Source organism: Platalea leucorodia (genome assembly GCF_965183815.1).
Source record: "Platalea leucorodia genome assembly, chromosome: Z".
Lineage (NCBI taxonomy): Eukaryota > Metazoa > Chordata > Aves > Pelecaniformes > Threskiornithidae > Platalea > Platalea leucorodia.
Genome location: NC_138858.1, coordinates 64,999,163 through 65,020,156, shown reverse-complemented (window position 1 = coordinate 65,020,156; position 20,994 = coordinate 64,999,163). Strand labels below are relative to the sequence as shown.

The window sequence follows — 20,994 nt, the reverse complement described above, 5'->3', positions numbered from 1 at the left end:
GTCAAGACTACACATTATATCATTTACTGGGCAGCTTTTACATCAGACAGGTTTACAATCAAAACCAGTGAAAAGAAGCAGCAAAGCAACAAAGAACAATTACTATACCGTTGCAGGTAACTGTAGCAGGATTACAGGAAAGCAGTAATTCTTCAGCCATAAGGATGGGGCTGGCAGGAATTCCTTAAGTCCTTAAGACAGGCTGAAGGAAAAGCTAATAGGTGGTGCTTGGGGAAAGCCTGTGAGGGAAGTAATTTTTTCAAGCCTCCCACCTGCCCATCCTCTTAACACATAGCCTGGGTGCCTGACCTCTGCGCACGCAGGCATTCTGCACAGCTCCCCTTTTTACCACCTTGGGTGCCCCGGCACCAGTTACATCCAGTTTGTGAAATCAAATTTGCAAAAGCATAATTAATGCAATCCCTATAAAAAGTACTTTTACCATATGAGGATTTGCAAATGTGAAAGGACTGACTAATTCTGCCTCTGGATGTCAAGGAACTGGTAGTAGAAAACAGAGGGATTACTTTCAGCTAAGTGAACATCTGATTAGGTTCCTCTTGTAAAATGTAGGGTATTCAGTTTGTGAGACGCTGTCATTCAACCTGTTTTGACACGCACAGCAGATGCTAGAAGCAAGAAAAGAACTTAGGAACCATCAGTGTTGCTCCATAAGCAACATAACGCATGACTGAGGGCAACTCCTTTAATTTAATAGTGTCATTTTTGCTTCTGAGTAACGCTTTATTTCAGATTACTAGTTTGGTATCATTGCTCCATGAGAATTCAGGTTTTAACAATGTCTTTAAGGTCTCTCAGCACAAAGCCTGAAGGGTTGGTACAACTATAGCAGGTTGCACTTCAATTTCCTTGAAAATAAGCCCCAGGTCTCTGTAGATGTGTCTGATAGGCGGCTCCCTGCACTTAACGTTACTATCAGATACTAGACCAACCAGAAATATAGCTCCTTCTCAGCCTTCTGGAACTTCTTGAAGTTAGGAGAGCATTTCAGGTAGAAGAGCTGTTACTGATCATGGAAGAAAATTGATGGAAAAACCCAGCACAGTTATTCCATCTTTTCATACCCCAAAATTGTTTATATAAGGACTTTCACAGCATCAGAGAAAATTCTGTTCTCTCTCTCAAGTTCAGAGAGAACGCAGCAAGGCAAATGAAGCAAGCTTTTGGAACTTTACACTATTTTTATAAGTTAACAAAAAGTTTCCAATTTGAACTGCTTTTCTGAAGGGTGGGTATTTCGAAAGACTTCTCTAATGTGGTATTTTTGAAGCTCCCAACAATAGATGAAGCTGAATGAATGCAGAAAATTGGTTTCTTCTTTCGGAAATCTTTTCTGCGTAATTATGCCAATGCTATTCCCAGTTAAAAGGCAGAAGGGAAACAAAATATATGCTACTTGCGTTACCTAAATTACAATTATAATTAATACTTTCACTTCAGTTGGTAGGTGATAAAATAAAATTTGAAAATTAAACACTGCTGATAGATGCTGTAAAGACTTAGGTAAGTCGTACAGTCAGCCAAAGGGAGATACAAGTAGGGGGAGAAAGAAGCCATGAGACAGAGAAAATGCTCAAAATCAACATTAAGAAAATAAAAAAGGAGTGGCATAAACCAGAAGGAATAAAGGAGACAAACATTTTCATAAAAAATTCATCATAAGATTGCCATCTTTACTGGTAAATTACAGAATTTACAAAGGTGAGAAAATTAAATTTACTGAATTGCAAAAGGCAAACCAACACAAAAAATAACGTGCAGTGTATTCTGAACAGTTTTGTTGTTGATACAGTGTCTTATCAAATACTTCTGGAAATAGCCAGAGAGAAAGCAGGAGATATTTAATGAACAGCGTATTCTGAATTGGTAATCTAAAAACATACACACGCACACGCACTTTTTCTCTTTTCTTTTTTTGACTTTGAAATTAGAGGAGAGCTAAGCAAATGAGAAACAGGCAGGCATTTTCATCTTCATTCTGGTAAGTGAATCAATTGGTTAATTCTCTGCCCCTCAGAAGATCACTTTTAGCCAAGCTAAATAATTTTTTCAACACAAACCAAATTTTAGCAATTTTTTCTTGTTTCTTACTTGTTTACATTAATAAACAGCTAGTGAATTAGTTTATTCATAAACACCTCACGAATTTGCCAAATTCACACACAGTTAATACATTATTTGGTCCTCGCCCAAACACTGTTGCCCATAAGCAGCACATATTGTTCCAGTGTGTTAAGATACTGTGTGGAAATATTCCCTTGCTGCAGGTTTCCAAAAATGTTATTTTCTTCTAAATCATTTTAATACTTTGAGGCTTACCAAGTTCCCTGAGTTCTTTCAAAGTCTCCTTAAGTGCCCCAAAAAATTCTATTAGCAAATAACACATGTTTATATAAACATTTAGGAACACAGAAACTTAGTAAGTATGCCAAACAAGTTCAGACACAAAGCATAGGAAAATAAGTGGTTAATTTTCTTTCAGAAATTGTAGTAGTTTCAGATGCATGGTCCAACATCCCCTGCCCCAAGTTCTGATTCATTTGGCTACCCAGGGTCCACATCAATGCCCTACACATCCTCCGAAACAGCATAAAGAACAGGGCAGATGGATTATCCATCACTTCACTAATAATGAAGCCAGATGATGATCTGGCCATGCCTCTACAGACCATCTCCACAGCACAAATCTTTACCCCATCAGCTGCGACAGTAACACTTCCTAAGCTCATCTGAAATGAAAATACCCTTACTCCTTTTTTTCAGCTTTATTTGGAACAAAGACCAGTTCACTACCTAAGCTGTCTTCATCGCTGAGAAAAACGTCCAAAGAACCATCACCTTAGAATCCACAAGAGTGGGAAAGAATCACAGACCATAAATCAGATGTGCTAACCACCCTGAAGAACTCCAGCTGCTATAAATTAATACTCCTTGTTCCAAGTGACCTGGAGTTCACTTGAATCGTAACTACACTTAAAGATTTTAGTATCACATGGGTAAAAAACAGCACTGCAAGAATACAAACAAGTACACTGTTTTGTCAACATGGAAAATGGCAGGCACATTAGATTCCTGAAGACTGGTAGGAGCAAGTGGGAAGAGATTCCCAAATTCCTAAATATTCTTATACAGCTCCTCAGGAATCTAGGTTTTATGTGACAGAACAAATACGATTAGTGATCCTGACTAAGAAAATGAAAAAAATAGAGTGGCTGCTAGAAGACACTCAATACAGATCCACAGGAAGTTACTTTCATTCTACTGATAGGACCAAAATAAAGGGACCTAGACATAGTACCTTGGAGGAAAAGTGTACTCCTTTCAGCTCTGAACTGCAAAGATTTTACTGAACATCAGGAAAGGCCCTTTAGAGGGGTTTCTGAAGGGCTGCCCACAAACTGCTTATTACCCACCAAGCCTTTTCTATTATGATTCCAAAGTGGATTTTTTTTCTTGTTAATGACTACTAGGCATAAAAATACTGTGTTGCTATTTATTTGGCTTTGCAGCCCCCAGCTTGATATCCTATCCATTAAGTAGCTGTCAATGACCAAATCTTAGGAAACCCTGCCTTACAGACAGGCCTCTGAAAACATCTGGGATTGCACTCAGGTTCATTTTAAGATATAAAGATGTCTTCAGTGGAAACAGCTGCATGTCTCTTCCCTTGCATTTCCTTAGTGAGTGACTGATAAAGTGCTACTAATCTGTATTATGCCCTGAAAGTATGTTCTTCCTATTAAATGGATACCACTACCTTACAAGAAAAGAAATTTCATTATTTTGTCAACACAAAACATCAGGTGAGAACATCATCTTGAAGACAGAGTAAGTATTTTTGTTTAGTCGACATTTTTGCTGAGAGAGCAAAATCACTAGGTTGATGTCTGCTAATAGTATGTTACTGATCAACCAGCTAGGGTAGTTATAACCATTTGCAAAAAAGAGAAAGAGATTGCACCCTCACATTGTTACAGTTTCACCACTTATCAATAGTGGTGAAGAGATACAGAGGTGTTTGCGATGCTCCCTCTCTCTAAATGTATTTCAGATGCTGACAATCTGCTGATAAAAATAAAATAACCTTCAGCCAAGAAACAGTAACAATGAAACGCACATATGAAGAAGCAGTAGAAACTGTATGATGTGGTTTAAGATATTTTTTTTTTTGTGTGTGCATCTAAATATAATGTAGATTCCTGGTTTCCTTACTTGTTAAGATAAATATACCAGTGATGAAAACATCTCCCACTCTACTTGGCGCTTGTCAGGCCACACCTGGAATACTGTGTACAGTTCTGGTCCCCGTTATATAAAAAAGATGTGGACAGGCTGGAGGGGCTCCAGAGGAGGGCCACCAAGGTGATCAAGGGTCTGGGAAGCCTGCCGTGTGAGGATAGACTGAGAGGGCTGGGCTTGTTCAGCCTTGAGAAAAGGAGGCTTAGAGGGGATCTCATCACCATGTACCAGTACGTAAAGGGGAGCTACAAAGAAGATGGAGACTCCCTTTTTACAAGGAGTCACATGGTGAGGACAAGGGGTAACGGGTACAAGTTACTCCCAGGGAGATTCCGATTGGACACGAGAGGTAAATTTTTCACAATGAGAACAGTCAATCATTGGAATAATCTCCCCAGGGAAGTGGTTGACTCTGCTACGCTGAACATATTTAAAACTCAGCTGGACATGGTCCTGGGCCATCTCATCTAGATTGTGCTAGAAAGGTTGGACCAGATGATCCTCAAGGTTCCTTCCGTCCTGGTATTCTATGATTCTATGATTCTATATGCATGGTAGTTAAACACTAGGTGTGTCAGGAAACCTTCACGTTAAAACTAGAAGTCAATCCACACTGGATGAATAAACGAAGAAACTTACCTCTCTTTTTCTAGCTCTTCTAAATAACCAGTGCTTTCTCTGCTTCCATTCATAAATCCTCTTCTTGGAAACGATCCCATGGGAACAGGACTGCACTCTCCTGAACGGCTTGACACGGACCCTTCCCGGCTCCCATATGAGCGCACAGACACCTTTGGCCTTAATTTCACTCCAGGGAAGTTGGTACTTTCCAAGTTCAGTTCTGGATAATAAAGAGCAAACATTTTCAGAGTTGAAATTCAGCAGCACAAATTTAAAAGATAATTTCTATCTTGATTTCTTATTTTGTGAACAAAATTTTTTGATGGAAACATTCTGCACTGGACTCCACAGGAGAACATAATGTGAACAAAACTAATCTTAATGGCACACTTGGAGAATACCAGTCGTCTGAACAGATGGCCAAACTGCAATCCTGACAATCAGAACAGTATCCCCACATGAGCCTGCCTGCCTCTCTTCCCAGAGGACTTAAGAAATGGGCAGAGTTTTGCATAAATGTCATATGAATTGTTCTTGCTGCCCACCTCCTAATAGCTTCTTTCTCAGAGATCCTGCAGATGCTTCACTGTCACGTAAATGATGACAACTCTGTTCACCACAGGGCCCTTAAATGTATACATCCCTGATGATATTTCTGGTACAGTGGTAGGGATAATAGATGTATACAGGGAGTCAGTGGTCTGGGCTTGCTTTGCATATCCCATATAATGGGATGGTGCACATTCCAGCAGATACTATAGGGAAGGGGGCATCAGGGGCATCAATCTGCAGCATGGTGGATACAATTCCAGTAATATGACATGAAGAGAGCAGGGCATGCAAACAAGTTTAGAAATTTGGTGGAACTAATCCATCATTCACTTAAACAAATGTATTTTTTCTGAAGAACTGAATGAAATCCCAGTTGTGTCAAAAGCAATTAATATGAAGCCCTAGGGCAACAGTAGCAAAAGCACAAAAGCAGCATAGGAACATATTTTTTTTTGAGAACGTGTCTTAAAATGCCTAGCAAAAATAACAGGCATTGAGACTATGCCTAACCATCAAAGTCAGCACGGATAAGAAGGTGCAGCTGAGTTAGAAAATTTTGTCCCAAAGGAAAAACAACTGAAAAACAAATGAACCTACTTAGACATAATACTAGATTTACCTTTAAGTCGTTCCAGTAAGTCAATTTGTCCAGAAGACGCCATTGCCTCATCTTCAATACTTCCTTGTAGCTGTTTCAGCACCTCCTGTGAGAAATTAAACTTAATTAAGAAATCCTTACAATAATAAACCACAAAGTAAATACATCTTATCCTGCCCTCAAGTGCACATTTAGGTAACAGCTACTGAGACACTGATGTAATCTACATTTCATGTGAGCAGTGATCAAGTGTACTAACTTTAATTGCCATCAAATATATTCTACAGTATTTCCCCAAGCACTGTCATGATGTAAAGTATAATCTGAATAACTCATCCTCTCCGGTAGTCCAGTCTATTGGCTTATTTAAAAGTTCTTCTCAAAGTGAATACCAGTTATTTCAAATTTACAGATGGAGAAATGGAAGCACAGAGAAATTAGTTCAATTTCTCCATCTGTGTACCTAAAGTTAGTCTTGTAAAAATAATTCGGATACATAACTAAAAGTTACAAAAGTATCTTGAATATCACATTTTTTAAACCTCAAAAGATATGAGAGCAGAAGGAATCCCCAGGATTTATTTTCTGCAGAGCCTTAGCACAACTGTAAACCAGCAAGTAGAGTCATATTATTCTTACTACGACTACTACCACCACCACCACCACCACACCTGTGAGGAAAAGACTTAAGAAGTCTTCATGGTCTCACGTTATTTGGCTTATTACTACTACTACTACCACCACCACCATGCCTACAAGAAAGAGATTTAGGACTCCTTCATGCAGCTGAAGCTTCAAAGCCAAGAACAGTTTCAATAGCACACGGCAATATGTATGACAAAATTATACAGCTGAAGGAACGTACTTCTAACACACAAGAAGATTTGTAGTAAACAATGACTACTACACTAAAAGGGGCCTGCAAGGCCCCGGGTTCCAAATGCTCCGTGGCCTAAATTCAGGTAGAAAATTAAATGCAAGTTAGTGAATGCCTTTTCTATATCATAATGGCGGATACCTCAATCGCAAAAATAAATTGAAAAGACTGGCCACAAGGCAAAATGCTGTTACTGGAATGTAAAATATCAGTTTTCATACTGTGGCATAGAAAATATTTTTAAAAGCAAGAACAGTCAGGAAATGAAAACAATTCTGAATAATGAAAGATACTCCATACTTTTCATACACAGACTCTACACCCTGAATTGTACTTCTGTTCAGACCTGAAAACTAATGAGTTTTAGACAATTTAAAAAGATCTCCACATCACTGTTTTACTCTTTCAAGAGCCTAGCATACCTTACTGTCAACATTAATGGTTCTTGCAAACTGTACAGAAGGTACCTTTTAAATGCATTTTGCCCTTTTCAAAGCAAACAAAACAGCACCTACAAAAAGTCAAGATATTCTTTAAACAGACACAATACTGATCTTTTCTGTATTTAAAGTGTTGTTCCTTGTACAAAAAAAAAAAAAAAAAAAAAAAGTAAAAGGATTTTGAGTAAAGAACTGCACAGTGTTCTGGGGAAATAATCTCCAAGCACTAGACTCAGAGCAGCACAGTCACTGCAGCCACCCACCGTGTAATTAGGTGCCAGCACTCTAGGAAGAGGAATTCTGGGGCACAGACACACTAATTATCTTTACACTGTTTTGTGGAAATAATTCTGCAGGTGGAGTTGAGGCCAAATTTCCCAATTTACATGTTGCCTGAGTGATGGAGTCAAGGTGTGTGTCTGCACTCATGTTTTAGTTTGCATCAGTCTCACGCCAGACTCCCATCTGCCCGACCAGCTGTACTTCAGTTCACATTGTAGGGTGATCTCAGAGTGTGAACTGAATTCCTTTCCGATCAAACCAAGCCAGCAGTTACACTCAAGACTGGTAATGGGCATGCACTCCATGGGACCAGAATGGAGCTAGTCCAAAACCAAAATCCCCTGAAACACATACAGTATGCAAGCTGGGTCCTCAACATAATGAATCTACAGATCTGCTCTTACTGCACTACCTGTTAATGCTGGCATAGCCTTTAGGATCAAGTCTGGTGTGATAAAATCACTACTCTCAGAAAGACTTCTCCACTGTGCTTGTGATTTTAAGTACATTCAAGGGCATCCTCATTAGCCATATGGCCCAGCCATCTCTATACATAACATCTGCCTTGTCAGCAAAGTCAGACAAACAAGTAATCTGGTGTTTCTCAAAGGAGGACTCCTGCATTATCTGACTTAAGGGCAGATAACATTTGCAGACAGCAGTCTTAGCTTAAAAGCCTAAAAGGGCGATGTGTATATGTGGAGTGGTCTTGGGAGTTTTGCAGGCTTCTGGAAGACCTGTCAACTCAGATAAATTTAGCAATAACTAATGAATCCCTTTCCCCTGAGAACAGCACCTTGGTGCAGGGAAAAAACCCAACCCAAACTTCCAACCCCTCCTCCCATTCCCTTCTCAGAAGCCTCTTTCACACGTCTCTGCGTGGCAGTTCTGCTGTTTCAGAAATCGTATGTTCAGGATACTTTCCTACATAATGAGTCCTCCTGCTTCAAGAGCCAACATGAAGAGCTAAGTGGAAATACTATCACCTTTTCCTGTGTTACCAAATTACACGACTGAGGTGTCCAGCCAGCTAGGGACTGCTCTTTCTGAATACTGGCAACAGTTAAACATTAGCATATTGGATCACCTTTCTCAATTTTCTCTCTCTAAATTCATTAATTTAGGCTGTAACTTTCAAATTTTAAATTACACCCTTTTCTTCAACACCACATGCATTTCTTTCAAGTTAGGAGGTAAAGCATTCTTTTCTATATTTTTCTACATTTCCTTTCTATATTACCATTGCTAAGGTAACAATGCCATTATGAGGCTATGACATCTGTTTCAAACTCAATCACGGCACACTGAAATCTAAGCTGATGAAGCAGACAAAGGTTAGAGAGGGAGATGCAGCCCCTGGGCCAGGTACTGGTGGAAAATGAGGCAGCGTGCTAAAATGGAAAATTGGGGAATTTACAATTTTACTTGAATAAGGGAACAGGGAAGTTTTCTGCAATAACCCGTTCGGAGGAAACACGGCAAGTTATCTGTTACTGTGATAATGTGGATTTTTATTTATTCACTTACTATAACTCCAGGACTCAATACTAATGCTGTTTATGTGCAGTTCTCCCATTTTTTCCCCCAGATTAATACAGTGCTTTGAAATAGTACTTTTCCACAATGACTTTATATTACTTTTGATATCATGTCTGCTAGATAGTGTAAAATCTTCTCCACAAATAAAACTGAATCCATTTAACTAAAGTTAAATTAATATGCTGTTCAGTTATGGAAGTTTGAATAAACATATTTGTATTGGTTTATAGCATTATTCTAAGCAAATTCTTTACTGACTTAGTAGTGACTTACTGATAAAACACACAAATATAAGTGCATCTATAAGGAAGGCTGCAAAAGTTCTTTTCTGTTCTAATTCAAATGATTTTAACGGTCACTTAAATATAGCCTAGTTTATCTTGTCCCACTGGAGAAGTACAAAAGAATGCTTTTGGAAATGGAGCTGTTCCCTATGACTCATCATCATTTAAAAAGGTTTCTGTCTTCACAGTCTCTGGACTGTGAAGTACAGAAACAATGTCAATTTTTCTTTTTTGTTTGGACTCTATGAATGTAGTCCTGACCTCTTTATGGATAATTAAATAAAAAAGATCAGACTCATCAGCAAGTAACTAGAAAACTACTGAGATGAAAGGCACCTTAACTAACAGTACGTGCACCCAGCTAAGTGGTGAGGGTTGTAAATAAAATTGCTTAAGGGCTGTGAAGTTACTCAAGGTGCTAATAAAGAATGGAACCACAGAGGAACAACACTAACAATGCCAGATTTCAAATCCCAATGAGTTAAGACTTAAAAGTATATTCAATTTTTGAGGACTGCCAGTATAAATATTAATATTCATATTTAGAATATTTCAAAAGATGGCATCTGTAAAAAGACATTCTGGTTTAGAAATATACCTCTCCTTTGGCAGGAAAAGGAGCACTGATGACAATTCAGACAAATCAGATATGTTTGGTCTTCTGTAAACACTACTTGCACCCCCCTCCCCTTTTAAATAGAATAAGCTTTATTACTTGTATTCAGCTTTCGAGAAGTTTTGTGTATTCAGCGAATGCCAAAGTGTATGAAAATCATCATGAAAATTAAATACATGAAATATCTGGCAGCAGTATGCCAGATATACTCACAGGCCAGTATCAGCTGGAATAGTAAGCCAACAACATGTTTTAAAATTTACTGGATCTTTTAAAGGTAAGCATAAGTCTACATTTAAAAAGACTTCCAACAAAAGCTATTCTATCAATCAATTTTTAGTAAGGCACTCTTCATACCTGTTCTTCCTTTTTAGCTATTAACTATACTTGGGCCTGTGTGAAGAGACATTCCTGTCATCTACATACATACATACACACATAGACCTCACTGTGTGTTTCTTTCAATGTTTGCAGACAAAACCGAAACTGAGTTATCCTTCAGTTCAGGTTTCTTAGGTTATGCTTACCTTGGTTACCACTATATTTACAACATTTGAGTATAAAAACAGGTTTAACTGCACAAATACAGAAAGTGTTTACAATTTCAGACAGTACCTGAACATCTATCAGCACCACATAGTATGGGAATAATGCACACTGAGTGACTCGGAACTATTATTTTTAACCAAATCAGCAGTATTTTCAAATGAGAATATTCCTGACAGCATTTGTACTCATGTTTTTAACCCAATATGCTGAAAACTTAACATACCCTAAACTGAAAGTGATTTTCGAAGTTCAACCCAGTGTTGCACATTTTTTCTATTATTGGTTTAAAAGGGCAGAAAAGAGGTAACGTATACTAAACGCATATTGATCACTCAAATTCAACAAAAACATTAGATGTCAAAACAGCAGCGGGGGTGGGAAGGAATGGACACCAGAATTCTATTTTCTATGCATTTATAGATCATGTAAGCTTAAGTTCAAGGTCTTGCATGATCCCTCATAACTCTATGAGCTTGACAGTGCCTTAATACTATCACATATCGTATGACACTCACAGGGGCCAAGCGAAAGCTATGGAAGAGGCCCTTCACACCTATGTATTTTGGAGAATTACACTGCTACTTAATCAAGCTTGCTGGGAGCCCTTCTAATGGCCTGAAGCGTCAAGCAACCACTCTGGTTCCTCAACCCTTCAACCAGGTCCAAATGATAACAGCAATGATGACAGCACTGCTGAGTGAGGTGAAACGCTGGAGCAACTCAACTTTAACCTTGTAGAAAAAGGAAAGCACTTGTTATGTGCAATGATGGTGTTCATTTTAATTTCAAACAATGTCATTTTCTAAAAGAAAAATATTCGCTTGGTTGCCACCATGCTCAAGAGCTGTCACTTGCTGTAACCACATACTGGTCTACTAAGTTTTTAGTGCAAGCCCACTGTCGCATCAACTAACGTTATCTGATTTTATGCTCAGAAAGAATGCTGTCTGAAGTAATGTCAGTAACTATATATAGCACCAGCTCAATTTCACCTACATTCTTTAAAAAAAAAAAAAAAATCATCTTTTATTCAGTTTCCAACCAATTTGGTTTCTGGTACAATCTTTAGAATTGCAAAAATAACGCTAAAAATGTATTACTTATTGTGAAATCATACCAACAAATTTAAAAAGACACAAATCAAACACAATTTAATGCCACTGCTGCTTTACTGCTTAAATAAATTCACTGATATTTTAAATGTCTGTGTTTTGTAAGATGCTAAATGACTTTTATAACTGCATTTTTAGTTCACAAGAACTTACTCGCAAAAACAAAAGTTATTCACAAATGTCTAACTGCATTAGTTGTGCAGTCACTGAAGAGAAGTATTCCCCAGAATTCATCATTTATTCAATTTGCAAAAATCAGTTCAGCTTATGGGATTTTCTTCTACTCACACATTAGAATTTATCAAATGACCAATACACATTAATATCTTCAAAATTACTTGTATTTTTAGCAGTACTTTTAGAGGATCTATCCATTGCTCTGTCCCTTGCCTATCTACTGTACTACCCGTATTCTTCTGCCCCGTGCCACAATCCTGATGTGTCGGTCTCCTCTATGTGCCTTAAGACTGACATCACCTCTTCCCTCCTGAAAGGCACGGGGGCGTGGGGCACCACAAAAACATTCTGCATGTGCAAATCCAACTGAGAGTAAGAGAATTAATTTGAGAAGAAGATGAAAGCTCACATGGCGGGGGGGGGGGGGAGAAAAAGCATATAGTGTTTCCTACTCTAACCATGATGACAATTTTCCCTTGAAAGACTTAAAAAAGTTCAAGCGCCTACATGTTGGGAAAGGAATCATTGAAATTAAATGGAAACCAAGCATATATTGGAAAGAAAATACTGGATGAATTTACACAGCAGAAGTTATAGAAGCTCAGAATTTAGCATGTATTCCACAAATATTTACACAGGCAAAGAATGTTACTGGTGAATCAATGGCTTTTCTCCCTACTTGTTCATCAAACAATGCATTTTGTTGAAAAACATTGAAAAATAGTATTTTCATGAGTTGGAAGTAAAAATCTTCAGAAATTTAGCATTGCCAATGTTAATGGAATACTTCTAGGCAGCAAAAAGACAGAAGCTAGTACTCTGCCAACTTGCCCCTAAGAATTCTGCAGACGAACAGCCTGTATGTGTAAGATTATATGCAGCTCATTTCACTCTCAAACTAGACTAGCTAGCTATTATCATGTGCACTAAGACTGTTCATACAGACAGTTAAATAACGCAAATATGAAGACCTGAGAAAGAAAGTAGGAATCTAGTATGGCTACTCTAAGAACAAAACAAGGTGTCACCACGTTCTGTCCATTTTTATTACACTTGTTGTGCAGAACGGGATGAATATAAAGCTAAAACAGGCTTTCACCAAGAGCAGGGATATAGGCCTGTCTGCTGTTCAAACGCCTATATGGCCAACCATTTGGAAGAGGACCTGACTTTCAAAGTGTCAGATCCTATGCTACTTTATATTTTCAAAGTTCTCCCTTATTAAATAGGTATCATGTGGAATTTCTACAGCTAGCTGATTCATTACCATGCACAACAGAGAGAGCTTCTAGTGAACTTTTAAAAACTACATTACTTCAGAATAAAAAACATAATTCAGTTACACTGAAAGCAAAATATACATTATTATTCAATCAAAATATTTTGGTAGGTTGTACTGAATGTAATTGGATTTTGAGCACTGCCTGTCCAGGATGCCACATTGCTGTGTGAGATCTGTATCTCACAATTCTCACTGAATTCTATCCTACTAGCTCAGCTGTCTGTAGACGGTGTTTCTGACAGTGACTGCAGTCATGCAATTTCCATGACATATGCAACCCACTCACAGTGAGAACATAGCTCGTTCAGAGAGACATAGTTTGGCTAAGAAATCCAACTGACAGAAAGGATGGAGCTTCAGTTAGTTTTAATACTGTAAAAAAAATATTTTAAATAAAATATATTTTCTGGAAAAAAGTTCAATTTTTTCCTGCAGACTGCATTTCTGTCAAGCAGTAACTTTCAAGAGAAATATACCTGACTCTCTACAGATCATCATATACATGAAAATCTGTGTTTAAAGACTTCACTTGCACAGGTAAATTAGAAAATAACACTATTTTATACAAGGGTATATTTTCATCTTTACTGTGAGCATTAAGCATGCCAACTTTGGAAGGTTTTTTTGTAGAATAGGTGAAATTGTATCATAGGGAGTACAAACCGTCTGACAAAATCAGGGTGGCATCGCCTACCTTACAGCTGGCATTTCCTCAATGTCTGAATGTGCAAACCCAAATAAAATGCATTTTAAATCTTATTTTGGTGGTATTTTTTTATCTAAAGAGGAAAAAAAGTAAAAATAAACTCTATTGTGTAAATTACTATTTTTTTGTAGTTCATTTCAATCACAAGATTTGTTAGTGCTACAATCAAAGAACAGATCTGGGGGTCAGATTCATTGCAATGTCCCCACCACTGAAAACTGACACAAAGAAGAATTTTACAGAAATTTCTTTAATTTATGCTTTTGATTCATTGATGCCCTCCATAGTTGCCTTCTCAAAAGCAGGAAACTTATTACACATTTGCTACTGCACCTTGAGCTGTTCTTCAAAACACTTCTAGTTCCTTCTACATTTCCCTTTATTGTCTGTTGTAATTTATGTTCCTGCTTAAAGCTCCCCTAAATCTGGGCCACAACAAAATTCAGTGAAGTATCAAAGAAATCAAGACAAAGCCTCTACTGTGTGCCAGACAGAGCACGTTTCAAAACAAGCTTTAAAAAATGGAAGTCCAGAGAAGAAAAATGAGCTCTGTTAAGTCAGCGGAGTGCACAGTACCATACAAATAACTCCTAAGAGCCAGGAATACAAAGTATAAAAAAAAAAAAAACCACCAACCTTTAACTTTGGCCACATCAGCCAGAACGCTGAAAAATCAGTCAGACAAAATGAAGTTGACTCATTAGAGTTGGCTGGAAGACACATGGAAACAACGCCAGGACAAGGGCAGATTCAACACAGGCACCACTTTCTGAGGTACACTACTTGCATGGCAATGAACAAATGAAGAGGATGCTAGAAGGTTCTCATCAGTTGGTGACACACAGGCTAATTAAGGAGGGAAAATTTATGTTCAACTGCTGCTAGTAACAAGCAAAAAAGAAGTTTCTTTCACTACCACCTGTATCCAGGTAAACAGGATTCTTCTCCAAAAAGCTGTAAGCCAGGTATGCACAGGCAGAACTAGGACGATGCAAAAAAAAAAAAAAAAAAAAAAAAGTGCCAGAAACAAAGGGTACAGTAAAAAATGCCAGTGTGTCCACAACCTCATAGCAGCACAGTATTGACATCACAGGATGATCATGATGCTTTGCAACTGCTTCATAAATTGTAAAGAAACTATGGGATCATATGGGCAACGTAAATTATTCAAGTTTTCTGGACCTTTATATAATAATCTAACAACTCTGTTTTCATAAAAAAAACCCCACCAAAACCCACCACCCAAAACCTACCACTTTTAAATGTGACAAAGTTATCCTAGTGCCACCTCATACAGAATTTTTTAAGTTAAATTACCACACATTTTAGTCCCAATTGACATAAGTACAAATTTTCACCAAAAACGCTTTCATGAAATTATTTGCTAAACTGTTCTCCAGGAACATAAAAACTAATGCACTGGTGTCATGGTTTAACCCCAGCCAGCAACTAGAGCACCGCACAGCCGCTCACTCACTCCCCCCCGGTGGGGTGGGGGCGAGAATCAGAAAAGTGAGAAAACTCATGGGTTGAGGTAAAGACAGTTAAATAGGTAAAGCAAAAGCCACGCACGCAAGCAAAGCAAAGCAAGGAATTCATTCACTACTTCCCATCAGCAGGCAGGTGTTCAGCCATCCCCAGGAAAGCAGGGGGGACGGTTTACACGCGTAATGGTTATTTGGGAAGACAAACGCCATCACTCCCAACGTCCCCCCCTTCCTTCTTCTTCCCCCAGTTTATATACTGAGCATGATGTCACATGGTATGGCATAGCCCTTGGGCCAGTCTGGGTCAGCTGTCCTGGCCGTGCCCCCTCCCAGCTTCTTGTGCACCTGGCAGAGCACGGGAAGCTGAAAAGTCCTTGACTGGTGTAAACTCTGCTCAGCAAGAACCAAAACATCAGTGTGTTATCAACATTATTCTCATCCTAAATCCAAAACACAGCACTCTACCAGCTACTAAGAAGAAAACTAACTCTATCCCAGCTGAAAGCAGGACAACTGGGGACCATGCTACTATTCAGGTGGCCAGAGCTTTGTGGTGTATCTGCTTAGACCTTCCCATTAACACTTTCTGTTGAGCTCCCAAAGACTGAAAAGTTTTTAAACAAAACGCTAAACTATAAACCAGGATAATTAGCTAACCTTTTAATTAAAAATATTAACCATCCAAATGAAAAAAAAAAGTTACTTCAAGAAACACTTCAACTGCTGTTCTTCAGTCTCAGTACACCCCACCCCACCACCCCCCCGGCTTACTGTATGTTTGCTGGGCAGATGTGAACTGCAGAGCACTACCTGGTCCAAGAAAGGGCTCTCCATCACTGGCCAGGCAGAGATCTCTATTTCCTACTCTACCACAGGCTCTTTGGGTTTCTTCTTCAGCCATGGGCTGCCAGGCTGCTGCCTCCTTCACCCCACTCCAGTGCCCTGCCTCCAACCTCTGAAGACCCCTCTCCCTCTCCATCACAATACTTGGGAGCTCTAGAAGGGAAGGAAATTCCTCCTTGTCCTCCTCCCCTCTTCTTAAGGGATCATAACCCAGCTAGGAAAAAAAAGAACAGAACCAAGAGTAAACGCTGTCCTTTACACTGAGACAGACCAAACGCCCATCCACACCAACACAGAATCATAGAATGCTTAGGGTTGGAAGGAACCTTTAAAGGTCATCTCGTCCAACCCCCCTGCAATTGGCAGGGATATCTACAACTAGATCAGGTTGCTCAGAGCCCCATCCAGCCTGGCCTTGAATGTTTCCAAGGATGGGGCATCTACCACCTCTCTGGGCAACTCTTTCCAGTGTTTCACGACCCTCATTGTGAAAAATTTCTTCCTTATATCTAGTTTGAATCTACCCTCTTTTAGTTTAAAATCATTACCCCTTGTCCTATTGCTACCGGCCCTGCTAAAAAGTCTGTCCTCGTCTTTCTTATAAGCCCCCTTTAAGTACTGGAAGGCTGCAATAAGGTGTCCCCACAGCCTTCTCTTCTCCAGGCTGAACAACCCCAGTTCTTTCAGCCTTTCCTCACAGCAGAGGTGCTCCATCCCTCTGATCATTTTTGTGGCCCTCCTCTGGACCCACCTCCAACAGCAGGAACCTAGTGAGGATACATGAACAAAACAAAACATACTTTTCATTTCTCTTGCATGTCCTCTCCCCAGCTTCCAGCTGGCCTTGACTTGAAGACTTCTTGAAACCATCTCTCCAGCGGTACTACCTCCTGATAAATTCTTTTGGCATCCAAATGCTCCTGTGGCAAAGACTTACGACGAGAATCATAGAGTGCTTTGGGATGGAAGGGACCTTTAAAGGTCATCTAGTCCATCCCCCCTGAAATTGGCAGGGACATCTTCCACTCGATCAGGTTGCTCAGAGCCCCATCCAGCCTGGCCTTCAATGTTTCCAAGGATGGGGCATCTGCCACCATCTACCAAGGACGGGGCAACCTGTTCCTTGCTTGTTTTCCACTTGCTGCCTGATAATGTTATTTGATGTCCCTTAGATCTGCTATTGAGGGAAACTAATAATTCCCTATTAACTTTCCTCATGCTATTTATGATCTTTTAGAGCTCAATAACCTTCTTCCCTCTCTCTCTTCCTGCTCTCTCCACCTGAAAAGTCCCATTCTATTCAATCATGCCACTTAAGGAAGCTTTTCATATCACTTAATTTTTTTTTTTTGCACCTATACTAATTCTACTAGATCCTTCTTGAGGAGGTTCATCAGAACAGGACACACTACTCAACTTCTGGATGCAGCATGTGTCCATCCTGACAGTTATAGCTTTTTTGTTTCCTTATCTGTGCCCAGTAATTCCCAGTATCAGACCAACTTTTTGGATCCAAACTAAGCACTAATATGACAACTTATGAAAAAACCCTGACATTTTCAGGTATTTACAGTATCTCTAAGACCTCTTTCTATGTTGTTGCCATGCTATTTCAGAACCCCTCATTACCCAGTATATAAAGTTAAAGTTGTTTTCCATCATGACTGTTTTACGCTTTGGAGCGCTGAATTTTATTTGCCATGTACTCAATTCAGTTACTCAGTACCACAAGATTCTTCTGCAGCTCTTCACGCTCCATGTTCATTTTTACCACACTGAAAATAATCACTCAAACTTCTTCATCTCATTCTTTTTTTCCAGATAACTTAAGAATATGTAGAAAAAACATAGCTCACGGCAGAAATCTCACTAGGACACTAGTGGTAAAATAAAAAAACAACCAAACAAACCAACCCTAACTATTTATTCTGCTCTTCATTTTCTACCTTTAAGTTGGATAGTAATCCAAGAACCTTCCTAAATCAACTTGGGTTCTTCAGAAGTCTTTGATGAAGGACATTACTGAACATTTTAGAAATCCAAGCAGACTCATCAGTGCCAATATTGCTTACCTCTTACTCAATGATTTCTTCAAAGAACTCGTATTTGTGAGCTACACTTCTCCCTAAGAAAGAAAAGTTAACTTTTTGCCCACTAGTAGTCTGTAGTCTGCCCACTGTGGTTTCTGACAACATGTCCATTACAAACTCAAGCTTGCAGGTCTGTAGATCAGCAGTTTCTCCTAAACTCTTCTTTTTTCTTAAAAAGTGGCATCACACCTGCCACCTTCCATAACTTCCACACTGAGGCCATTTTAAACACAGAATGCAGATCTTGATCTTTGTCTGACAATCACAAGTGGTTGTTATAACCAGAAGGACTTAAATATGTAAAGGATCTTGCAGGAAAATTACATACATACACACAAATTCGGCAAGCAATGCAGATGTCTGTCTGGTGGAAGAGTAAAAAAAAAAAATTACTGAACTTTCTTGGGTTTGAATTCTATAGTTTGACAATGTATCATTACACTTAACAGACAGTAAATAAAGGAAGATACATAAGGAAGCAAGTGGAAACATGCCGGTGAAGAACCTCAGGGGCTAAGGGATACCTAAATAAGGGAAGAGGTCTCTTAAGCAGTAAGGCTGACATAGTGTGGGTTATACAGAAGAGAAGCTTTGACTAAGAAGCCATACTTGCTGAATTGCTACAAGGAGGGAACCTACCATAGAGGAACTTCAGGATCCATGAACAAACAAGAAATTACCAGCTGACAAGCTGATGAAGACTTTTTAACAGAAGGGAAATAATTTGCATGACTACACTTTTAAGTACCCAGATCTTACAATCACTCCAGGAAATGAGTTCTCCTCCTTCTTAGGCTATAGTCTGCTCTTTCGTTAAAGCCAAAGGGGTCACACCTCCATCTTCTCAACTGCTGAAGAGGAGAGGGTGGAACAGGTTATACCTTACAGTTGACAGTTCAGCAATTTCATACTCAAGTCGCTTTCCAAGACTTAGGTGAATATAATTTGTTTCTGACATTTCACTGTATCTGTTTTATCCCTTTGTTCTAAAGTTTTATTGTTGACACTTAAACTCAAGACAGGGCCACTGAGATGTTCTCTGCATAGTAAGTACATATCCCTAAGCTCCATACGAGCAATTACTGTGGAGATATCACAACATTGGTTTTGGTTCATGAAGCAACTATAATCCACTACGTTATATCTGACCTGACCTCTTAGCAGAAGTAACAACATACCAGATAACTCACATCACTTGGAAACTAGATTTCCAGTGACAGTTCTGGAAATGATACTAACACTCTATGTGTGACAGGATGCACAAAGAAATGTGTATCATACTAAATTCAAGATTCAAATACAAACTTCTCAAGTTATACTGCAGTTTGCTTACTATGTGTAGCCTATTCACTAATAGCAATTCCAGATCAAATATATCTATTTTAACATGAGCATTTCTCTTTTGTGTACTGTTTCACAGTTTAACATAATTTTTCAATTATTTTTTTTTTATTTCTGTATGCCTTGGTGAAACATTTCCCTGTGTGTGATGCCAACTAGAAATCCTTTTTCCGAAGATAAAAGGAAAAAGGGAAAGGCAAGATGAAGCTAAAAAACACTCTCCCTTTGGAAAGAGATGGGAAAGTCCTGTTACCTGACACAGTAAGTGTCCCCAGCAAAATGTATGATTTCTGGTACCTTAGAAGAAAAACTGTTGTTAGATTTCTGAAGATGGGATTGCAAACATGGTATCCATTAAATGTATTTATCTACCATCTACTTGAGGAACCTCATATACAGATAGATAGATACACACTACGTATGTATGTAGCACAGGACAAAACGGTTAAGCTGTATGTATCCCAGGTCTCTGTGAACATGTCGGGCTTCAAATTCTCATTTGCAAGCACACGGCTTACTACGATACACTGAACTAAAAATTCTTTTGCCAGTTACAAAAATATCTCCTAGCACCTTCTGTGCTTTACAATGAGGATCATTTAACACTGAGGATGATCAGAGACAGCCGATCAGAATACAGCAGGTTTACAAGGTTAAGTATCAAGAAATGGTGGCTAAGCAGACTGTATGAGCATAAAATGGGGTTTGGTGAGTTAAAAGAAAATGTGATCACCTGCTTAACCAATCAAGGAAACATCTGATAAAAGTAGTCACATATTCCAAAACAGAGAATCCCACGCAGCCATTTTAAAGCAAACCTTAAAATTCAGGCAAGGGGGATAAAGGGTACCAAGAGTACCTGAAATCTTACGTCAATACAAGCGTAAACTTAAAAAAAAGGATGTGATTCAGCCACTGGTATACCCAATGTAAGGGATCAGCACTTTTTTTTATTCTTATGGCTTATAGATCACAAAATGCTACTTCCATACAAAGTTGACAAAGAGTTCATGTCCAGAAAGTGTAACAGAGCATCAAAATATTGCAAGCCAGTTAGTTTTTGGAAGGTTCTGAACATAAATCTTTTGTTTTTATAAACAAACGTATGTTAGCAAACTCCAAGCTGGAAGCAGTACGTTTTTCAGATTCCTTCTTTTTAATGAAACAAACAAGCTATTGTAACTGTTAAGTTGCTAACCTGCTGGCCAGTCTGCTCTTCCTGCTAAGGATTTGTATATTCATCCCTTTAAATAGTTATAAAAAGATATTATAGGAAGTTACATTTGGAGATAAAATAAAATGCAACTTAACCATATTTAATTATAAAACCACACTCAG

General features: G+C 38.8%; 1 protein-coding gene across 6 annotated transcripts in view; it reads right to left on the bottom strand.

The window, feature by feature from the left end:
• APC (APC regulator of WNT signaling pathway) overlaps positions 1-20,994 on the bottom strand; it is a 97,340-nt gene that overhangs the window by 38,152 nt on the left and 38,194 nt on the right. For all 6 annotated transcript variants that reach the window (XM_082336326.1, XM_082336324.1, XM_082336327.1 and 3 more), the window contains exons 3-4: positions 6,053-6,137; positions 4,900-5,101 (exon numbers count right to left, since the gene is read on the bottom strand). In XM_082336326.1, the coding sequence (XP_082192452.1) occupies positions 4,900-5,101; positions 6,053-6,137 (287 nt within the window). The remainder of the gene's footprint in view (positions 1-4,899; positions 5,102-6,052; positions 6,138-20,994) is intronic.